The sequence below is a fragment of the Bubalus kerabau genome, chromosome 1 (assembly GCF_029407905.1).
Source record: "Bubalus kerabau isolate K-KA32 ecotype Philippines breed swamp buffalo chromosome 1, PCC_UOA_SB_1v2, whole genome shotgun sequence".
Classification (NCBI taxonomy): Eukaryota; Metazoa; Chordata; class Mammalia; order Artiodactyla; family Bovidae; genus Bubalus; species Bubalus kerabau.
Genome location: NC_073624.1, coordinates 172,927,220 through 172,947,634, shown reverse-complemented (window position 1 = coordinate 172,947,634; position 20,415 = coordinate 172,927,220). Strand labels below are relative to the sequence as shown.

The 20,415-nt window shown below is 42.2% G+C and overlaps 1 protein-coding gene across 6 annotated transcripts in view; it reads right to left on the bottom strand.

Annotated features, from left to right (window-relative positions):
* The window catches only part of LOC129623061 (zinc finger protein 354B), a 47,533-nt gene extending 27,642 nt beyond the window's left edge, over positions 1 to 19,891 (bottom strand). Inside the window, exons 1-5 of one of the 6 annotated variants that reach the window (XM_055540087.1) lie at positions 19,686 to 19,891; positions 19,006 to 19,140; positions 18,579 to 18,666; positions 15,364 to 15,490; positions 14,507 to 14,602 (exon numbers count right to left, since the gene is read on the bottom strand). In XM_055540087.1, coding sequence (XP_055396062.1) covers positions 14,507 to 14,602; positions 15,364 to 15,490; positions 18,579 to 18,666; positions 19,006 to 19,070 — 376 coding nt within the window. In that variant the 5' untranslated portion in view covers positions 19,071 to 19,140; positions 19,686 to 19,891. Of the gene's footprint in view, positions 1 to 14,506; positions 14,603 to 15,363; positions 15,491 to 17,359; positions 17,437 to 18,578; positions 18,739 to 19,005; positions 19,141 to 19,685 lie in introns of all 6 variants that reach the window. The other 5 variants (XM_055540098.1, XM_055540067.1, XM_055540078.1 and 2 more) reach the window with 5 other exon arrangements.
* Positions 19,892 to 20,415: the final 524 nt, after the last annotated feature.

Below are 20,415 nucleotides of genomic sequence, written 5' to 3'. Positions count from 1 at the left end.
CTCAGTCTCTTTAAAAAATCTCTGCTAATGCTTGAAACGTCAAAAATTCCAGTGTTCACTTGCCACCCCCATCATTCCAGTTTGGCTTTGAATGTAGCCACTTTACATGCCAACCTAAACACACTGTCATTCCCCCCTAAACTGACATATGGAGTCTGTTGAGCAGGTTGAATACGTCACACAATTAAGGAAATTTTGTGACCCATTCTGTGTCATTGAAATATGCTGCTAGTGGTGACCATTTTTCTAAAAGCAATCTCTGGAATGTCTCTCATAACTCAAAAACTCTGGCCAGTGATCTACCTTTAGAAAGCATCTCACTTCTGTGTATAAGAGAAGACGTGCGTTCCGTATCCATCTCACAGAGCTGTGCAAATAGTCATGAGTTAAGGGCATGTACTTTAATGTGGTTGATAATTTTAATTACATTCTGCAAAACGTTGTTAAGGTGACATTTTCCAGCTAGCCAGCATTTCTCTATGGATAACACAATGTGTAGACTCACATTCAGAAGTGACCTCTTTGACCCAAGTACATTACTTTGCCAACAAATGTCCATCTAGTCAAAGGTATGGATTTTCCAGTAGTCATGTATGGATGTGAGAATTGAACTATAAAGGAAACTGAGTGCTGAATAATTGATGCTTTTGAGCAGTGGTGTTGGAGAAGACTCTTGAGAGTCCCTTGGACTGCAAGGAGATCAAACCAGTCAATCCTAAAGGAAATCAGTCTTGAATATTCATTGGAAGGCCTGATGCTGAACCTGAAACTCCAATGCTTTGGCCACCTGATGTGAAGAACTGACTCATTGGAAAAGACCCTGATGCTGGGAAAAATTGAAGGAAGGAGGAAAAGGGGACGACAGAGGATGAGATGGTTGGATGGCATCACTGACTCGATGAACATGAGTTTGAGCAAGCTCCAGGAGTTGGTGATGGACAGGGAGGCCTGGCGTGCTGCAGTCCATGGGGTCGCAAAAAGGCAGACACGACTGACCGACTGAACTGCACTGAATGAAACCAGAAAGCCATCTAGTGGTTTTCTGACCATCTAATAATGGTCTAAAGACATTACTATGGTCTCTGTGCAGTCAAACCTTTCTGCTAAGGATAATCTGTATTTGCACCCCACCCTCCCTGCCCCCAACCAGCCCCAGCAATAGCATCAACACCTCAGTTCCATACCAGATCAAGCATTAGATTCTCATAAAGAGTGAGCAACCCAGATCCCTAGCATGTACAGTTCACAGTAGCATTCACACTATTTTAAGAATCTAATGCTACTGCTGATCTGACAAAAGAGTTAAGAGCTCAGTCATGGCAGCCACTCTGTCCACGCATATACAGATACAAAATGACCAGTTCTGTTTCCCTGATATGAAATCATTCTTGAATAGTTCTGCAGCTGTGATGTTGGTTGCCAACACAAGTGCACATATCCCCCTGCATATCCTCCTGAAAAACAGATTGCACAAAACCAGGCACTGTTTTCCTGTTTTCAACACTGGTAGACTCATCAACCTGGATTGCGCCCCACAGTGACTCATTAATCCTCTCTAACAATTGTGCCTCAATATCCTCTGCTGTTTCATCCATTTGTCTAGTTACAGTGCTAGCCGAAAGAGGAACACATGCCACCTTTTGAACTGCAGCCTCTCCTAAAGTTCATGACAAATGAACTTTAGCAGCAGACAGGATCAACTCTTCACCAATAGTAAAGGACTTCTTACCTTTAGCAATGAAGTTAGCCCTAAGAATGATGCTCAGTGCAGACACATTTGATGAAGTGGTGGCCTTCAGTAATTGCTTCTGTTCTTCGTATTCACTTTCTTTTTTTCCCCCTTTGAAAAACTCCAGAGACTTGCATTTTATTGCAGGGTGCTTGGTCTTCCCGTGGTAAAGCAGTTTCGAAGGTTTCGAAACTTTGTTGGATAGCCAGTCATCACATACTATACAAAGTGGGCTTAGAGAATGTGAATCACCTGTTTCAATAAACCTGTAATTTAAGTTGGACTCCTGGTATTCTATTTAACTTTTATTATTTATTTTTATTTTTGGCTGCTGGGTCTTCATTGCTGTGCGCAGGCTTTCTCTAGTTGTGGAGACTGCAGGCTTCTCACTGCAGTGGCTTCTCTTGGCGCAGAGCATTGGCTCTATAATGCAAGGGCTTCAGCAGTTGCAGCTCTTGGGTTCTGGAGCACAGGCTCAGCGGTTGTGGTGCAAATGTTTAGTTGCCCTGCAGCATGTGGGATCATCCTGGACCAGGGATCAAACCAGTGCCCCCTGCATTGTAAGGTTAATTCTTAACTGGACCACCAAGGAAGCCCCATTTTCTTTTAAATACCGCTTTATTTTTGTTGGCAGTCTTAAAGCCTTCTGCTGTCTCATTATTGTGTCTTTCACCCTTTTCAAAGAAGCTCCCCAGTGATGTTTGTTTTTTACTTATTTTGGCAAGGGTTACTTTGTAGGTTTATCAAAACTGTGACTGAGACAAGTGTGCAATGAGGGAAAGAGATGTGTATAGAAGTGATAAATAAAATAATGGACAGGCCATGCGTGGACTAAAATAAGTGTAAGATTCTGATTTAAAGCCCACCACTAGATACAGCTGTACAATTCATCAACTCACTTGCCCCTATAAAGCCTGCCACCAGATACATCTTAGTTGTCACTTGCCACTCACTGATAGGGTTTTGATATCAGTCTTTAAGCAATTGATTTATTATGGTCTCTGTGCAGTCAAACCTTTCTGCTAAGGATAATCTGTATTTGCACCCAAACCCCCAGCAAAAGCATCAACACCTCAGTTCCACATCACATCAAACATTAGATTCTCATAAAGAGTGAGCAGTCTAGATCCCTTGCAAGTACAGTTCACAGTAGCATTCATGCCATTATGAGAATCTAATGCCACAGCTGATCTGACAGGAGTTAAGAGCTCAGGTGGTAAATGCTATCGATAGGGAGGTGCTATAAATACAGATGAAACTTCCCTTGCTCTCCTGCTGCTCACTCCTGTCATGCAGCTTACCACTCACCTCCTGCTACCCGGACTCCTGCTCTGTAAGACACTAGGGATCCAGTAATGAAAAGAAGGGGTGACAATGGGCCCCCTCCACTAATAGGAGTGACTGGATCCTCCTTCTCAGACTCTTGTATTGGTATGGCCTTTTCCCTCAGACTGAGAAAGATATAAAAATGTGTTTAAACATTAGAAATGTGAAGGAAACACTGAAAGATGGTGTATTTCAATGGTCATTAAAAAGAGCTAAAATGAAGAACAGCAGCAGGTTATGTTTGATCTACAGCATGTCTGAAGTTGAAAAAACTCTTTCAAGTGCAATGTTCACATTACATTCTAAATGTATGGTTCTTTTAGTATTATTTTAACCAATACAATAAAACCTATTAACCATCGGAAAAAAAAAAAAAAAAAAGAAATGTTTTGTTTCCTCCAGGAGCCTAGTTTAACATGAGAAACAAATTAATTCAATGTGCAATCAATGCAAAATGTGATCACTTCTACAATGAAAATAAAAGATAGAAACAGAAACAAATGTGCGCTTTAAAGAGTATCCAAACTATCCTTCGACAGTGGAGGATATCGGCAGGAAAGATGTTCAGGCAATAGTAACAGTTTCCTAGGATTTCAGGGGATTAGTAGTTTGCTAGTGGAAATTTAAAAACTGAATCTTCCCTTTTGTCAAAATGGAAAGATATGTGCTTTCCCACCCTTTTTCTTAGCATATTCTTTGAGAAAACTTTTATTTGTAAATCATTCCTCTATAGCTTTGATATGTATTTAAACTTGTAAAGCTTCTGCTAGCATTAGAAACCAGCACTAAAAATTCTTAAGAGCTTGGGAGCCATCTCTTTGAAATATAAACATCAAGAAATATAGTGATACTATCTTCCTGTTCTTGTGAAAGTTTAGCCTAGTGCCTAGTTCCAAACTGGCACTATCTGCTCATCATAGGATACTAGAAGTTTTCTTATCACTAGGACATATAGCCCAACTGCCTGGTGCATTTAGAATAAATACAAAAAAATGTATAGCTGTGTTGTCGTCAGTCCCCTTGAAAATGAAAGTGTTAGTCGCTCAGTCATGTCGACTCTTTGTGACCCATGGACTGTAGTCTGCCAGGCTCCTTTGTCCATGGAATTTTCCACGCAAAATTACTGGAGTGAGTTGCCATTCCCTTCTCCAGGGATCTTCCTAACCCAGGGATCAAACCTGGGTCTCCCACACTACAGGCAGATTCTTTACCATCTGAGCCACCAGGATGAAGACAAATGACAATTAACCTCAAGAACATGTATTCTCAAGAATATGTAATTCTCAGCTACGTTAAAAAAGGGTGGGTTTTTTTTCTGTTATTGTGATCTCATCAGCAGGTTACCTATGCAGTCTAGTTTAATTCTTATTCAATAGTGACAATGTTTTCTGTCTTTTGGAGAGGTTTTTCTGGGTTGGCAGGAGATTTAACAAAACTTTCCCCAATATTATATGAAGGGATAAGCATGAGGGTTGAAGGCAGAATCAGTATCTTTTTTTTTTTTTTTTAACCCAAAATAGGCTTTTGGCCGTATTTTCTAAAGCATTCCCCTGATTTATCCAATAATTAGTCAGATTCAAAGTTATATCTTAACGAAAATGTGACTTTAATTGGCACTTTCACAAGGCTTCTTGTGAACCAGAGACTGAGAGAATTAAAATCGGTATGCTGGGAATTATACATAACAGTATGATTATACACGGGTGTAGTACTGCACATTTGTGAACACCCTCCGTCTTACTGAAAAAAGAAATGCTGGTATAGACAATGTTTTTGGCAATGTCAATTTAAATAACTTTTTATTATGGAAAAATTTTAATATATATGAAACTAGAGAGAATTGTACAATGCTTCAAAAACCACCAACACTTCATATATAAGCTTCACTCCTCCTCCATCAGATGGGCTAAAGCAAATCCCAAACTTATCATCTCATCTGAAAATATTTCCAAACACATTTCTCAAAGGGCATTAAGAAAAAGCAACAAAAAGCAAAACATCTCACAGCCAATGAAATTAACACTATTTACACAGGCAGCATTTGAATTTCCCTATGTGAAAGCCTTTGACTGTGTGGATCACAACAAACTGTGGAAAATTCTGAAAGAGATGGGAATACCAGACCACCTGATCTGCCTCTTGAGAAATCTGTATGCAGGTCAGGAAGCAACAGTTAGAACTGGACATGGAACAACAGACTGGTTCCAAATAGGAAAAGGAGTAGGTCAGGGCTGTATATTGTCACCCTGCTTATTTAACTTATATGCAGAGGACATCTTGAGAAACGCTGGGCTGGATGAAGCACAAGCTGGAATCAAGATTGCCAGGAGAAATATTAATAACCTCAGATATGCAGATGACACCACTCTTATGGCAGAAAGCGAAGAACTAAAGAGCCTCTTGATGAAAGTGAAAGAGGAGAGTGAAAAAGTTGCCTTAAAGCTCAACATTCAGAAAACTAAGATCATGGCATCCGGTCCCATCACTTCATGGCAAACAGATGGGGAAATAGTGGAAACAATGGTTGACTTTATTTTTTTGGCTCCAAAATCACTGCAGATGGTGACTGCAGCCATGAAATTAAAAGACACTTACTCCTTGGAAGGAAAGTTATGACCAACCTAGACAGCATATAAAAAGCAGAGACATTACTTTGCCAACAAAGGTCCGTCTAGTCAAGGCTATGGTTTTTCCTGTGGTCATGTATGGATGTGAGAGTTGGACTATAAGGAAAGCTGAGCGCAGAATTGATGCTTTTGAACTGTGGTGCTGGAGAACTCTTGAGAATCCCTTGGACTGCAAGGAGATCCAACCAGTCCATCCTAAAGGAGGTCAGTCCTGAGTGTTCACTGGAAGGACTGATGTTGAAGCTGAAACTCCAATACTTTGGCCACCTGATGCGAAGAGCTGACTCATTTGAAAAGACCTTAATGCTGGGAAAGATTGAGGGCAGGAGGAGAAGGGGACGACAGAGGATGAGATGGTTGGATGGCATCACCAACTCAATGGATATGAGTTTGGGTAAACTCCGGGAATCGGTGATGGACAGGGAGGCCTGGCGTGCTGCAGTCCATGGGGTTGCAAAGAGTCAGACATGACTGAGCAACTGAAATGAACTTTGTCCTAAATTTTTTCAATTAGGAAACAAGGTTCACCTACCTTGGTTGGTGAACTCTTAAATCTTTTCTAATTATTAGGTTATAAATGTAATTTGTAATCTGGTGAAGTGAAGGTCATTTGCCATCCCAGAAAAATATCTTAACCTGATAAAAGAGTATCCACAACAACCTAGAGCTAATATTACACTTGGGCTTCCCCAGTAGCTCAGTGGTAAAGAATCTGCCTGTCAATGCAGGAGATGGAAAAGATGTGGGTTCGATCTCTGGGTCAGGAAGATCTCCTGGAGAAGGAAATGGCAACCTACTTCAGTATTCTTGCCTAGACAGTTCCATGGACAGATGAACTGGATGGGCTACAGTTCATGGGTTCACAAAGAGTCAGATATGACTGAGAGACTAAGCACACACATCATTATACTTAATGGTGAAAGGCTGAATGCTTTATACCTAAGATCTGGAACAAGGCAACCATGTCTGTTCTCACCACTCATAATCAGTATAGTACTGAAAGTCTACTTAGTACAACATGGCAAAAAAATGAAATAAAAGGTGTACAAATTGGAAAGGAAGAAATAGAACTATCCCTATTTGTAGATAACAGTACAAAGAAAATTCCTCAGAATCTACAAAACATTTTCTAAAACTATAAGACATTTAGGAAGGTTACAGGATAAAGACAAACATACAAAAATCAGTATTATATCTACGTAATATGGACATATGGGCAATGAACTTATATTTATAGTACCATTTATAATTACTCAAAAACACTTAAGTATAAATGTAACAAAATATATACAAGACTTGTATCATGAAAATTATGAAACATTGATGAAAGAAATTAAATAAGAGCTAAATGGGGAATTCCATGGTGGGTCTGTGGTTAGGACTCAGCACTTTCACTGTTAAGGGCCCAAGGGCCAGGGTCAATCTCTGGTTGGGGAACTAAGATCTCACAAATCATGTGGCATGGGCAAAAACAAAAACAAAATAGAACTAAATATATGGTTGCTGCTGCTAAGTCGCTTCAGTCATGTCCGACTCTGTGCGACCCCATAGACAGCAGCCCACCAGGCTCCCCTATCCCTGGGATTCTCCAGGCAAGAATACTGGAGTGGGTTGCCATTTCTTTCTCCAATGCATGAAAGTGAAAAGTGAAAGTGAAGTCGCTCAGTCGTATCCGACTCTTAGCGACCCCATGGACTGCAGCCTACCAGGCTCCTCCGTCCATGGGATTTTCTAGGCAAAAGTACTGGAGTGGGGTGCCACTGCCTTCTCCGAAATATATGGTAAGATATACCATATTCACGGACTGGAAGATTCAGCCTAGTAAAGACCTCAATTGTCTCGAAATTTACTTGGTTTACTACAATATCTCTGCATGTAGATATAAATAAGATTATTCTAAAATTGACATGGAAAAGCAAAGAAACTAGAATACCTAAAGCAACTTCGAAGAGGAAGAAGAAACTAGGAATAATCAACCTACCCAATATTAAAGCCTATATATAGCTACAGTAATCAAAACTGTGTGATGCAGGTAGAGGGAAAGACACACAGATCAGTGGAACAGCAGAGAACACCTAGAAATAAAGTCACTCGTGTGCTCAACTGCTTTTGGACAAAGGTGTAAAAGAACTGAGTGAAAGAAGACAGCTTATTCAACAAATAATGCTGGGACAACTGACTGTCCACCAGCAGAAATAATGAGTCTTGACTGAATCTTACATCTAATACAAAAATTAACCCCAAAGAATCACAGAGATGAATGTTCAATGTAAAACTATAGCACTTTTAGAAAAAAATGCAGAAGAATATCTATAAGATCTAAGGATAAGTAAAGAGTTCTTAGACTTAATGAAAGGACAATTCATAAAAGGGAGCATTGAGGAACTGGAGCTCATCAAAATTAAAACTTTCATTCTTCAAGAGACACAGTTAAGAGAATGAAAGGGGAAACTAAAGACTAGGAGAAAATATTTGCAAACCACATATCCATCAAGTGACTATGATCCAGAATGTATTAAAAAACTCTCAAATCTCAACAGCAAAAAACCAAACAATACAATTAGAAAATGGATAAAAGATACAGACAGACATTTCACCAAAGAAGATATACAGATATCAAAAAAGCACAAAAAAATATGTGCAATGTTATTAGAACTTAGGAAGATGCAAGTTAAATTATAGGTATAATTGGGTCTCCTGCATTGCAGGCAGATTTTTTTACCATCTGAGCCACCAGGGAAACCCCGTATATACCTATCAGAATGGCTAAACTAAAAGTAGCAACAACACAAAATGTTGGCAAGGATACATAGAAACTGAATCATTCATATGCTGCTGCATTGCTGGTAGAATATAAATTGGTACAGCCACTCTGGAAAACAATTTGGTTGTGTCTTCAAAACCTAAACATGCAACTACAACATGACCCAGCAATTATACTCCTGGGCATTTATCACAGAGACATGAAAATTTTCTTTTGTACAAAAACCTATACACAAATGTTTTTAGCCATGTTACCTGTAATTGTCAGAAACTGGAAACAATCTATATCCTTCAACAAGTGAATGGTTATATAACTGTGGTATGTGTGTGTACTTTACAAAAAACTATTCAGCAATCAAAAGGAATGAAATATTGATACAAGAAACTACTTTAAAAATTTTCCAGAGAATTATGCTGAGTGAAAAGAAAAATCCTAAAATGTAACATACTGTATGACCATTTAAATAATATTCTTGAAATGACAAAATTATAGAAATGGACTAGGAGTTACAAAAGAGAAAGAACAAGGGGAGGTGAGAAACAGGGACAAGGAATCAGAGGAAAGTGGGTGTGTCTAAAAATGGGTAGCAGGTAGGATCCATATGGTGACAGAAGGAATTCTTCCATATCTTTACTGTATCAATATCTTATTTGCAATCTTCTATTATAGTTCTGGAACTGGGTGAAGGACCAATGGATCTCTCTGTACTATTGGGTTGGCCAAAAAGTTTCAATACTTCTTATGTGAATCTACAATTATCTTAAAATGAAAGCTTTTTTTTAACAAAAAAAAGGCAAAATTCCCTCTAAAGTAAAAACTCAAATTGGTATCAGTCCCCCAAATCTGATCTAGTACCACTATCTCAGTGAATGATATCATTGTCCCTCCCTAAACAAGTCACAAGCCAAGCAGGCAACCCTGACAACTCAATATCCCTTATATTCCATATTGAATCCACCTTTAATTCCTGCTGCCTTTATTTCCTAAATATCTCTGAAACTGGTTTCCTTCTTTCTGTCTCCATTACCACTAGGCTAAGCAAGTCATTCATGCATTCATTAACTGGAAACTGACTTGGACCAGGCACTATTTTAGGTATTGGGGAAATAGGTACAAATGAAACAGACAACCCAGCACAAAGGAGTTTATAATTCAGAGACAGAGCAGATTATAAATAAATACTAACTATTCTGCAGTGGTAAGGACTCTGAGAGAAAATAACACATGATGAGGGGATTAAAATAGATGGAAGAATGCTGCAAAGGGTGTGGAGGTAAGGGAATCCTCCTATACTGTTGGTGGATATATAAATTGGTTCTGCCACTATGGAAAACAGCATGGAAGTTCCTCAGAACAACTAAAAACAGAGTTGCCATATGATCCAGCAATCCCACTCCTGGGCATATGTCTGGAAAAAACTGTAATTCAAAAAGATACACACACCCGAAAGTTCACAGCAGCACCATTTACAATAGCCAAGACATAGAAACAACCTAAATGTCCATCAAAAGATGGAAGGATAAGGAAGATGTGGTATATATACACAATGGACTACTACTCAGCCATTAAAAAGAATGAAATAATGCCATTTGTAGCAACAGGAATGGACCTAGAGATTATCATACTAAGTCAAGTAAGTCAGAAAGATAAAGTCAAATACCACATTATATCACTTACTTGTGGAATCTAAAATATGATGCAAACAAACTTATCTGAGGCAGAGGAACCAGAGATCAAATTGCCAACATCTGTTGGATCATAGAAAAAGCAAGAGAATTCCAGAGAAACATCTGTTTCATTGACTATGCTAAAGCCTTTGACTGTGTGGATCCCAACAAACTGTGGAAAATTCTTTAAGAGATGGGAATACCAGACCACCTGACCTGCCTCCTGAGAAACCTGTTTTCAGGTCAAGAAGCAACAGTTAGAACCAGGCATGGAACAATGGACTGGTTTCAAACTGAGAAAGGAGTATATCAAGGCTGTATATTGTCACCGTGCTTATTTAACTTATATGCAGAGTACATAATGCATAATGCCGGGCTGGATGAAGCACAAACTGGAATCAAGGTTGCCGGGAGAAATATCAATAACCTCAGATATGCAGATGACACCACCCTTATGGCAGAAAGTGAAGAGGAACTAAAGAGCCTCTTGATGAAGGTTATAGAGGAGAGTGAAAAAGTTGGTTTAAAACTCAACATCAAAAAACTTGAGATAATGGCATCCGGTCCCATCACTTCATGGCAAATAGATGGGGAAACAATAGAAATAGTGACAGACTTTATTTTCTGGCTCCAAAATCTCTCTGGACAGCTCTGGACAGTTGTACTTTCATTCAATTTAATCCAACTAAAGCTTAACTCAGAAAGGCAGACTCCTCATGGATCAGAGGCTGTCAAGGCGAAGGTAAGGGCAACAATTCTTCCTTCTCTCCCTCTGATCTTCCATGTCAGGCTCAGCCCATGCCTGGCAGTGGGGCTGACGCCTCTCCTAACTCTCTACTGCTTCCCTACTGCCTGAGTCCTCTGCTTATTTTGTGGTCATCTTCAGCTGTTCCCGCAAGATTAGTATATTTCTCCCAAATTACAGTTATAGAGAGAGCCAAGTGTGGTTCAGATCTCAAAAGATCTCACCTTGGATGGGGAAGCAAGCACTCTCCTAAAGGTGTGGGCACTTTAGGAATTGAGACAGCCTGTCTCATAGCTCGTCTCACTCACTCACTCACTTCAGTCGCTCAGTCGTGTCCAACTATTTGCAACTCCACGAACTGCAGCACGCCAGGCCTCCCTGTCCATCACTAACTCCCGGAGTCCACCCAAACCCATGTCCATTGAGTTGGTGATGCCATTCAACCATCTCATCCTCTGTCGTCCCCTGCTCCTCCTACCCTCAATCTTTCCCAGCATCAGGGTCTTTTCAAATGAGTCAGCTCTTTGCATTAGGTGGCCAAAGTATTGGAGTTTCAGCTTCCACATCAGTCCTTCCAATGAACACCCAGGACTGATCTCCTTTAGGATGGACTGGTTGGATCTCCTTGCAGTCCAAGAGACTCTCAAGAGTCTTCTCCAACACCACAGTTCAAAAGCACCAATTCTTCAGCTTTCTTTATAGTCCAACTCTCACATCTATACATGACCCTGGAAAAACCATAGCCTTGACTAGACAGACCTTTGTTGACAAAGTAATGTCTCTGCTTTTTAATATGCTGTCTAGGTTGGTCATATCTTTCTTTCCAAGGAGTAAGCGTCTTTTAATTTCATGGCTGCAATCATCATCTGCAGTGATTTTGGAGCCCAGAAAAATAATAAAGTCAGTCACTGTTTCCCCATCTATTTGCCATGAAGTGTCTGGTGGGCCCCAATTCCACATCTTGATGGGTCCACTGATTCATCGGGAACTGACAACAACCTAAGACAAGTCCTACCACGTCTACGCCAGGTGGCTCCAGACTGGTTGCAGGCTGATCCTTGCAGAATATAAGCCTGAGCCTGTGGCCACGCTACTTCAACTCCTCAGAGGCTGTGACCAGCTCTCAGGCACAGACCAGGTCCCATGATAGGGCTCCCACCTCAGCAGGATCTGGACCCTTCCCCTTTATCCCTGTTCCCACCTTTACACATCAGCTTCCTTTCTCTGGACTTACACACACCCTGTGAATGCTTCTCACATCCAAGTATCCTTCTTTGGGAAGCACTGCCCACACTGCCCCTCCTGATCCACATTCTCACAGAGAATGTGATTCTCACAGAGTTCCTGTGGCTCTTCCCCCAAGATCCCCACCAGAATCTGTCATTCCACACTCCTGTGTGCACTTAGTCTTCCCCTCAACTGAGCTCTGCTAGGGTAAGACCTGTGTCCTTCTGTCCAAGGTTGCACCACTGTTTATCACGGGACAGGAAAGCAGTGGATGAGGGTTTGAACTTGGTTCTCCCAGAGCCCCAGCCTCCCCAATTCAACAGCTGCCAGTCCCCAATTTTCATGACAGCCACCTCTGCCATTTCTCTCCTCTGGTGACTACTTCTCTGGTTCAGTCACAGAATCTTCCTTCTTAACCCACCTCATGAACGTTGAGGTTTCCTGGAACACTGACCTCTCCTCCATTCCCTCACCTTCTCAGCTCAAGATTTAAATGCTTCTCTCACACTGATGGCTCCCTGACCTCCCTGCTGAGTTCCAACCCCCTAATCTTTCTATAACTGTCCACTGCTGACCTCTACCCATATTTCATTCACATCTCAAATGAAATCCATCCCACACTGAACTCATCATATACCCTTAACAAAGGGGGCGCTCCTCTTTCCTCCTGAACCCATTGCACATGCCTTCTTCCAGGTAATGTCTTGCCTACGTTATTCAATAATCTCTAGAAGGTTCCCACCTCTATTTTTTTCTCACTTCAACTCTAAGCCCAACAATGTTTCCAAAGTGACATTCTTATTAAATTCAAATTACATAATTAAGGACTTCATGGGTATATTTTGTGAAAATTCTAAAAAAATTAAATGTAAATAAAGTCCCCTTTCATCATGCCCATTCTTGATCCCAATCCACATGTAACTAGTGTCCCCTGACCATTTTTTAAGCACTTAAGCACATATTATGCATGTCGACAAACGTGCATAACACCAGGGGCTTCCCTGGTGGGTCTGCTGGTATAAAGAATCCTCCTGCAAAGTGGGAGACCTGGGTTCGATCCCTGGGTTGGGAAGATCCCTTGGAGAAGGGAACGGTTACTCACTGCAGTATTCTGGCCTGGAGAATTCCATGGATTGTATATCCATGGGGTCACAAAGAGTTGGACATGACTGAGCTACTTTCTGGAGAAGGCACCCCACTCCAGTACTTCTGCCTGGAAAATCCCATGGACGGAGGAGCCTGGTAGGCTGCAGTCCATGGGGTCGCTCAGAGTTGGACAGGACTGAGCGGCTTCACTTTCACTTTTCACTTTCATGCATTGGAGAAGGCGATGGCAAACCCACTCCAGTGTTCTTGCCTGGAGAATCCCGGGGATGGCGGAGCCTGGGGGGCTGCCGTCTATGGGGTCGCACAGAGTCGGACACGACTGAAGCGACTTAGCAGCAGCAGCAGCAGAGCTACTTTCACATGCATACATGTAGACAAACACCATGTAATTTTCTTTACACGTAAATGGAGACATGTTATGATCATGCTCTGTAACTTGCTTTAGCTTCTCACGTGCCTTGGAGCTCAGCCCACTCCAGTGCTCCTTCTTTCTAACTGGTGCTGCGTGCGAACACAGGAACCCACCTCAGGATGTTTAAAGTGTCTCAGACTCAGACCAGTCTTTCCAAAATATCAAGGACCATATAATTCTTCAATTTAAAATTCTTGAATTGGGGCTTCTCTGGTGGCTCAGTGGTAAAGAATCAGCCTGCCAACGCAGGAGACACAGGTTCAATCCCTGATCCAGGACGATCCCACAGGCCAAGAAGCAACTTGGCCCATGAAAGTCAACTGCTGAGCCTGTGCTCCGGAGTCTGGGAGCCACAACAAGAGAAGCCACCGCAGTGAGAAGCCTGAGCACGGCAACCAGACAGCAGCCCACAGAGCGACAAAGGCCCAGCCCAGCCAAATACAACCAACAAATAAATAAAACTATCAGAAATTCTTAAATTATTTGCAGTCAACCATAGACAGTTCTCATCTTTAAGAACTGTACCAAAGCACCCATAGTGTGGCCCCCACCCGGCTTTCCAATCTATTTCCTTTCTCATCTATTTCTTTTCCTATAATGCTGGCCTTCAGTCAGAATGAATCAGCTATAGTTTCTTAAATATACTAAGTCTGCTGAATGAATACATGAAAATGTAGCCCTTCTCTGAAACAGGAAAGAATAAGAAAAAAGATCCTGAGAGATTCACCTGTGAAGTAACTGTAAGAGAAAAAGAGGACGCTTGTGACTGGGGGCCTTAGCATTCCTTCTCCATCATTTCTTGAGGACTGAGAACCTGGAGAAAGTTCACTGACCAACATCTCCAAGTCACACATCCACTCATTTACCAGACTGCTGCTTGCAGAGATTCCCCACCCACTCACCTAGAGAGGAATCTCCAGGGCTTTCTTTCTCTACCTTCCAGGGATCTTCTCCTTGCTGCAACAGGGAGATCACTTCAGGTTTGGAAAATGGGAGTCCTGCTCACAGCAAAAAAAAAAAAAAAAAAAAAAAGGACAAAAAAATACAAACAACAACAAACTCAGTCTTGACACAAAGAGGTAACTGGTTCTGAGTGGAAACTGAGGATGAGGCAAAGAGCTTCTGTGGGGTGCTCAAGCTATGCCCCTGTGATGTAAAGGAGCGGGTTAGGGAAAAGGCAAGGGACTTGTAGAACCTAACGATGGAATAATTAGTTACATGTTAGGGAAACACAATGAACATGCAGCCCTGAAATAGGGTACCATTAGCTTTCTGTAGAAAAACAAGTATGTGACATGTCCAGACTAATATCTATAAAAGGTATCTATGGAAAGGATTCTGTAACAGGTAGCTTGTTTAAAATGAGAAGACACGATCTAGCTTTAAAATAAAGACACTATCTTTTAAAATAAAGGATCATATGGTGTTCATCTGGCTGGAAAAGAAAACGGGGAAAGGCAAGTGGTGGGTCAAAGAAGGGGGCTGAAGGATGCTCTCTGCTTAGAAATGAGCAAACACATCATAATGGGAATGGCTTGAACTATGAGGGAATTTCTAATGTGCAGCTCTGTAGACTATCCCATCCATGAGGCATGAGGCATTCATGCTTATGAGGAAAAATTTTTCAGATTTATTTTTGGAGATCCAATTTGTACAGTGCTAAGGCAAAATTCAGCTGAAATTTTGATGATCCATGGCTTTTATCCAGGGATTTGGGTGCTGAGTTATCCCAATTTCCGATCAGAGGAAATTTCCTTACCCAATGAGACAAGGTTACTGTAGTTCTCCAGCATCACATCTTGGTACAGGTTTCTCTGAGAAGGAGCCAGCTTTCTCCACTCATCCCGTGTAAAGAGCACAGCCACATCTTCGAACGTCACTGACACCTGTAGAGACAAGCCATCCTAGCTCACCCAGGACCACCCATCACACAGGGTGAAGGCAGCAGCAATGGGAAGTAGTCAGGTTACCATGAAATGCTTCTATATTATTCTAGGTTCTGAAAGGTTCAAGTCACTAGTTCAATGAACACTTGATTTGTGACAAATATATACTGAGTAGCATGAAGTCTGAACCATGCCCTATGTTAACCACAGAGATGTGTGGAGGTATTAAGGCCATTAGTAGGAATGTTCGTCAGAATAATCTATCTTCAGGCAATTCAATAAAACATATTAAGAGCGTTAAAATGTTTATACTCTTTAAGTCTCCAAATTACTGTATTTGTTTGACAATGAACCATGCCAAAAAATGCACACACAAGGACATTTATTATGGTGTTAGTAAGAGCAAAGAAATGGAAACCACCTAAATAATCATTGACAGAGGCTGGGTTAAATAATTTAAGGCATTATCTGTGTGCTCTCTGAAGCCTGAGGACAATAGTGGCAATTAAAGTGCTATCATTTATTGAATGCTTTCTTCAGGCCAAGTACTTTTCTTAGAGCTTTATATTAATCTTTAGTGTAAAGCTTTTATCTTCATGACAGCCCTGAGAAGAAGGTACTATTATTATCCTCATTTTACACAGGAGAACTCACAGAGAGGGGAAGACATCTGTCTAAAGTCATAAAGCTGGTCAGTGGTAGTGCTGGGATTCCAATTTCAGGTACATGTCTAAGGCTCCATTCTTAACCACTCTGTAAAAGGCCTCTCAAAATCTACCAAATAATTAGTAAATAATTGAAATTCTGCACACAATGTACTTAAAACCATACCAAGTTTATATTAAAGGTTCAGATGTTACCTATTATCACATCAATATAAAGTACTAGGCAATCATTAAAACTGATGATATAAGTCAATAATGTTGACTTAAAAAGACATTCATGATAATATTAATTACAAAAAGCAGGTTATGTATCAGTATGTGTAGCTTGTTCCCATTTTTGAAAAAAATTAAATATGTACATAGAAAATGATGCTGAGAGATACATAACAAATGGCTCACAGCAATTATCTCCAGATGGTGGGGTTTTTTTTTGCATATATGGAAAAATATATACACAAATACACACACATATACACATCTATGCACATATGTACATATACAAGCATATATACATATACACATATATATGTGCATATTTTATTATCTGTAAAGTTTTTTTCCACAATTATGCAATATTTTTATGGTAAGATGAGGCATTAAATTAATATTGGTGAGGAATACAGCAATTCTTTGCTGTCAAAGAATTTACAATCTAACTAACAGACAAGAAAAGTGCATGAATTTGAACAACAAAGGAAAATGTGTAGCTGAATATGACCACACATCATTTCCATTTACCCTTATTTTAGAGACAAGGAACACAAGATCCAGGGCAGTTAGGATTCCAAGTCACACACTTTATTAATGGCAGAGACAGGATGATAACTAGTCTCCTTTTAACACAGCACTTGGTATATTCTCTCTCTGACCCTAAAACATCCCGTTACTGAGTTTTACATACAAGTCCACGCAGCATGTAAGGTTAGGGAGAAATGTCATATAGGGACGGAGAAGATTATGGGCAAGAGAGCAGCTTGACTTTGTTGGAATGGAATGTGAAAGCCAAGCTGCTCTAATATACAAAGGCAGGTCCTAGCTGTTGCCTCAGAAGATCAATCACCACATTTCGTGGCTTCAGATGACATACAACATCACACAGCACAGAGCTCTGGTAACACAGGGTCTGGGCCTACTCTGCATTCTGAGAAATGCACCAGAGGAACGGCTGGACAATATCCAGCATGAACTGAGAGGCCAGACATACCTGGGTTTGATTTCAGGTCACTGGACTTCTTTGAGCATCAGTTCCCTCATATGTAAAATGGGGTAATAACTGCTGCGCTGTTATGAGAGTGAGAACAAAGGTAAAGCCCTCGGGATATTCCCTAGCAACATTAAGTATCAATATTATTGTTAGATGAAAATGAGTAAAAACTGACAGTACTTTCTGGGTCCGAAAAACACTGTATAGTCATTTCTATCTGCCAACAGTAATAGTATCATGGACTAGAATGATATCGTTCAGCTACCACAACCACCACCTACTGAACGTCTCTGATGCGCCCAGCCCCGATTAAAACACTTTCCATGCTGTGATTTCACGTGATCCTCTCATCTACCCTATGAGGCAGGCAGGCATGGTTGCTATTCTCATTCTACAGCTGAGGAAACTGAGGCACAGAGAGATGCAGATGCCTAAGGCCTATAAATGGCAACAGAGGATATGGGTGCAAACCTGGCTGTCTGGCTTGAGAGCCCCACTTCTAACTGTACACCCTGTATACCTTGACTCTCCACTACTGATATCCCACAAAATCCTCCCTGCCTCTTCCTGAGGAGTCTTCTCTCTGCTCTTGAAGTCAAGAGACCTCTCCATTTATGTTCCCTCTGACATGGTTAACCTGGATGGGGGCCCCACCTTGATTTCCACAGAATAAAGATGAAAATAGTAGGTCAAGATCAGCTTTCAAGAGCGTGATAGAAGCAAGATACATGATCCAGAAAGTTAAAACTAAAAACTATGGACTGGGGAAAAAACCTGGGAAAGATAGCATGAGGATTCTCAGGGGTGGAAAGAAAAAGAAAAGCATTCTGGCCAAGAGTAGGGAGAGGGACAGGAATGAGCAAAGGGGCCAGGCCAGAAAGGAATGCTGCCAAGTCTGCATGTTTGTTTGTTATGCCCTCAAGTGATATGAGACGTGTGGCATCTTACCTGTCTAATTAGTAATCACATGGTGAGCTGAGATTAATGAATAAAAGAGTGCATACCAGGAAAAAAAGGGAAACACTAGATATGGATTGCAAGGTTGGAAGTGAACATTCCCTATGGAATCCACCACCTACCTCCATTGCCCAGCTCTTCAAAGAGAAAAGGATATGGGCTCCAAATCCTGGTGAAGATTGTATTAGGGGGAGAACTCCAGTTTGAAGATTAAAAAAAAAAATCTATTTGTCTATAAGACTTGAGAGGGCAATGAACTCACCTGAGACCTTGCTTCCCTCTGTTCGGCAGCCATATCCTCTTTCTGAGCAGTTTCCCTCGAGGATGGGTGAAGTCTCCAGAAGTCAGATCTGAGAGAAGAAAAAGGGAGCCAGGAGGAAGCCCCTTCTCTTTCCACCCCTCAGAATCAGCAGCTCTGAAACCTTTACAGAGAATGAGAATGATACCATGTGCCCTCAGAGAAGGACCTAGGAATAGACAGCACCAGGGAGAAGGGCTGGGTCATCCTGTTCCAGGCCCAGCTCTCTCCCTGACTCAGAGGAAAAGGTCCTAGGACTCTATCAGCAGTAGTAGCAGCTCCTTGAGCCTCACCAAGTGTCAGGCACTAAATGCATCATTGAGCACAGTTAGCACTGTCAACCCCCCATTTTATAGATCAGGACACTGAGGGCAGAGTGGGAGCAACTTACCCCAGTCCACACAGCCAAGGGAGGGTGGTACCAGGATTCCAACCACAGCTGGCCACAGAGCACATGCTTTAACCTCCCTGCATGCACGTGACAACTTTTCTCCACGCAAGTCTTCCCACCCAACTCCTCCCTCTCCTGCCAAAGAAACAATTTCCAGATTTTTCTGGAAAACCTGCTTCCGGAAGGGAACACATCAGCTTTCCTAAAGCGGGGAGCAGGCTTTAGGGAGAAGGCACAGGCAACCGAAGATCGGGATTCCAGTCCTGATTCTGCCACTGGGGAAAACCAGTGACTCACTTCTCACGCAAAACAAGCCTTTCACTAAGGAGGGCAGAGGCGATGTTAGAGGGAGGAAATAATCTTCACATTCACTGCCGGCCAGGAGCAAATTAAAACGCCCGCAGGAGCCAGGCAGGTAGCTCGCTGGGAACAGGTCGGGAGAAAGCAGCAGGGTGGCAGAACCCGGCGAATGGGGAGGAAGTGCCCGACTTGCGGAGTTCAGGGCACATCTGTGGGAGGCGGTGGTGCCAAGAAGACAGAGCCGGTGGCGCTCCGCCCACGGCCTGCCGGCACCCACGAAGAACCGGCTCTCGCCTCTTGGGCCTCTGTCCCGCGCCCCGACGCAGCATCCTCCCGAGGCCCGGTCCTCCCTCCTGCATCCCCGACACTCCACCGCTCACCTCGCCCGGGCCTCCGGGGGTTCCGCGGGCAGCAAGTGTTATGCTCCGGAACTGACACGGCCAGACAACTGCTTCAGGTAGGGACTTGTCTGAGGTGCTGCCTGGGTCGACCTCACGCCGGGAGGCCTTTCACGCCAGCGGCAAAACCCACGCAGGTCCGGGACCCTCAGGGGCTATCGCTATCCCCTCTGGGAAATGTAGTCCACACCAGAACCCAAGGATTCTGGGAAGTGTAGTTCTTCGTAACTGTTTGCCAGGAGAGGCCGGGCTGAGTCTGTCCCATTCCCAGACTCGTTCTGAGCTAATGCTGGTGCTTCCTGGGCCTCTGGGTCGTGGGTTCCTGGTTCTTCCTGGAGGAAACAGTTTTGCCAGGATAGTATGTGTAGCTCTGCATCTTTGTAAATGATAGTAAGGCAAGTAGACAACTGACAAGAGCAAACCTATTTTCTCTTCAGTCTTTCAATAAGTATATTGAGCACCTGTTTGAGATAAGCCCTACCGCAGTGAGCAAAACAGAGATCATTGCTCTGGAGAACTTTTTTCTGGGTCAGGGGACGGGGAAGGAGGTGTTGCAGGAAGGGAAACCCCTTTCAGGGCCCAAAAGAGGGCTCTTGTCTAACACTCGGAAATGATATGTCCAAGGAGACACACATGCTGACAAAGCAAGAGACTTTATTGGAAAAAGTACCCTGACCCCACCTCCCAAGCCCCCAGAGAGCAGTAGGGTAAG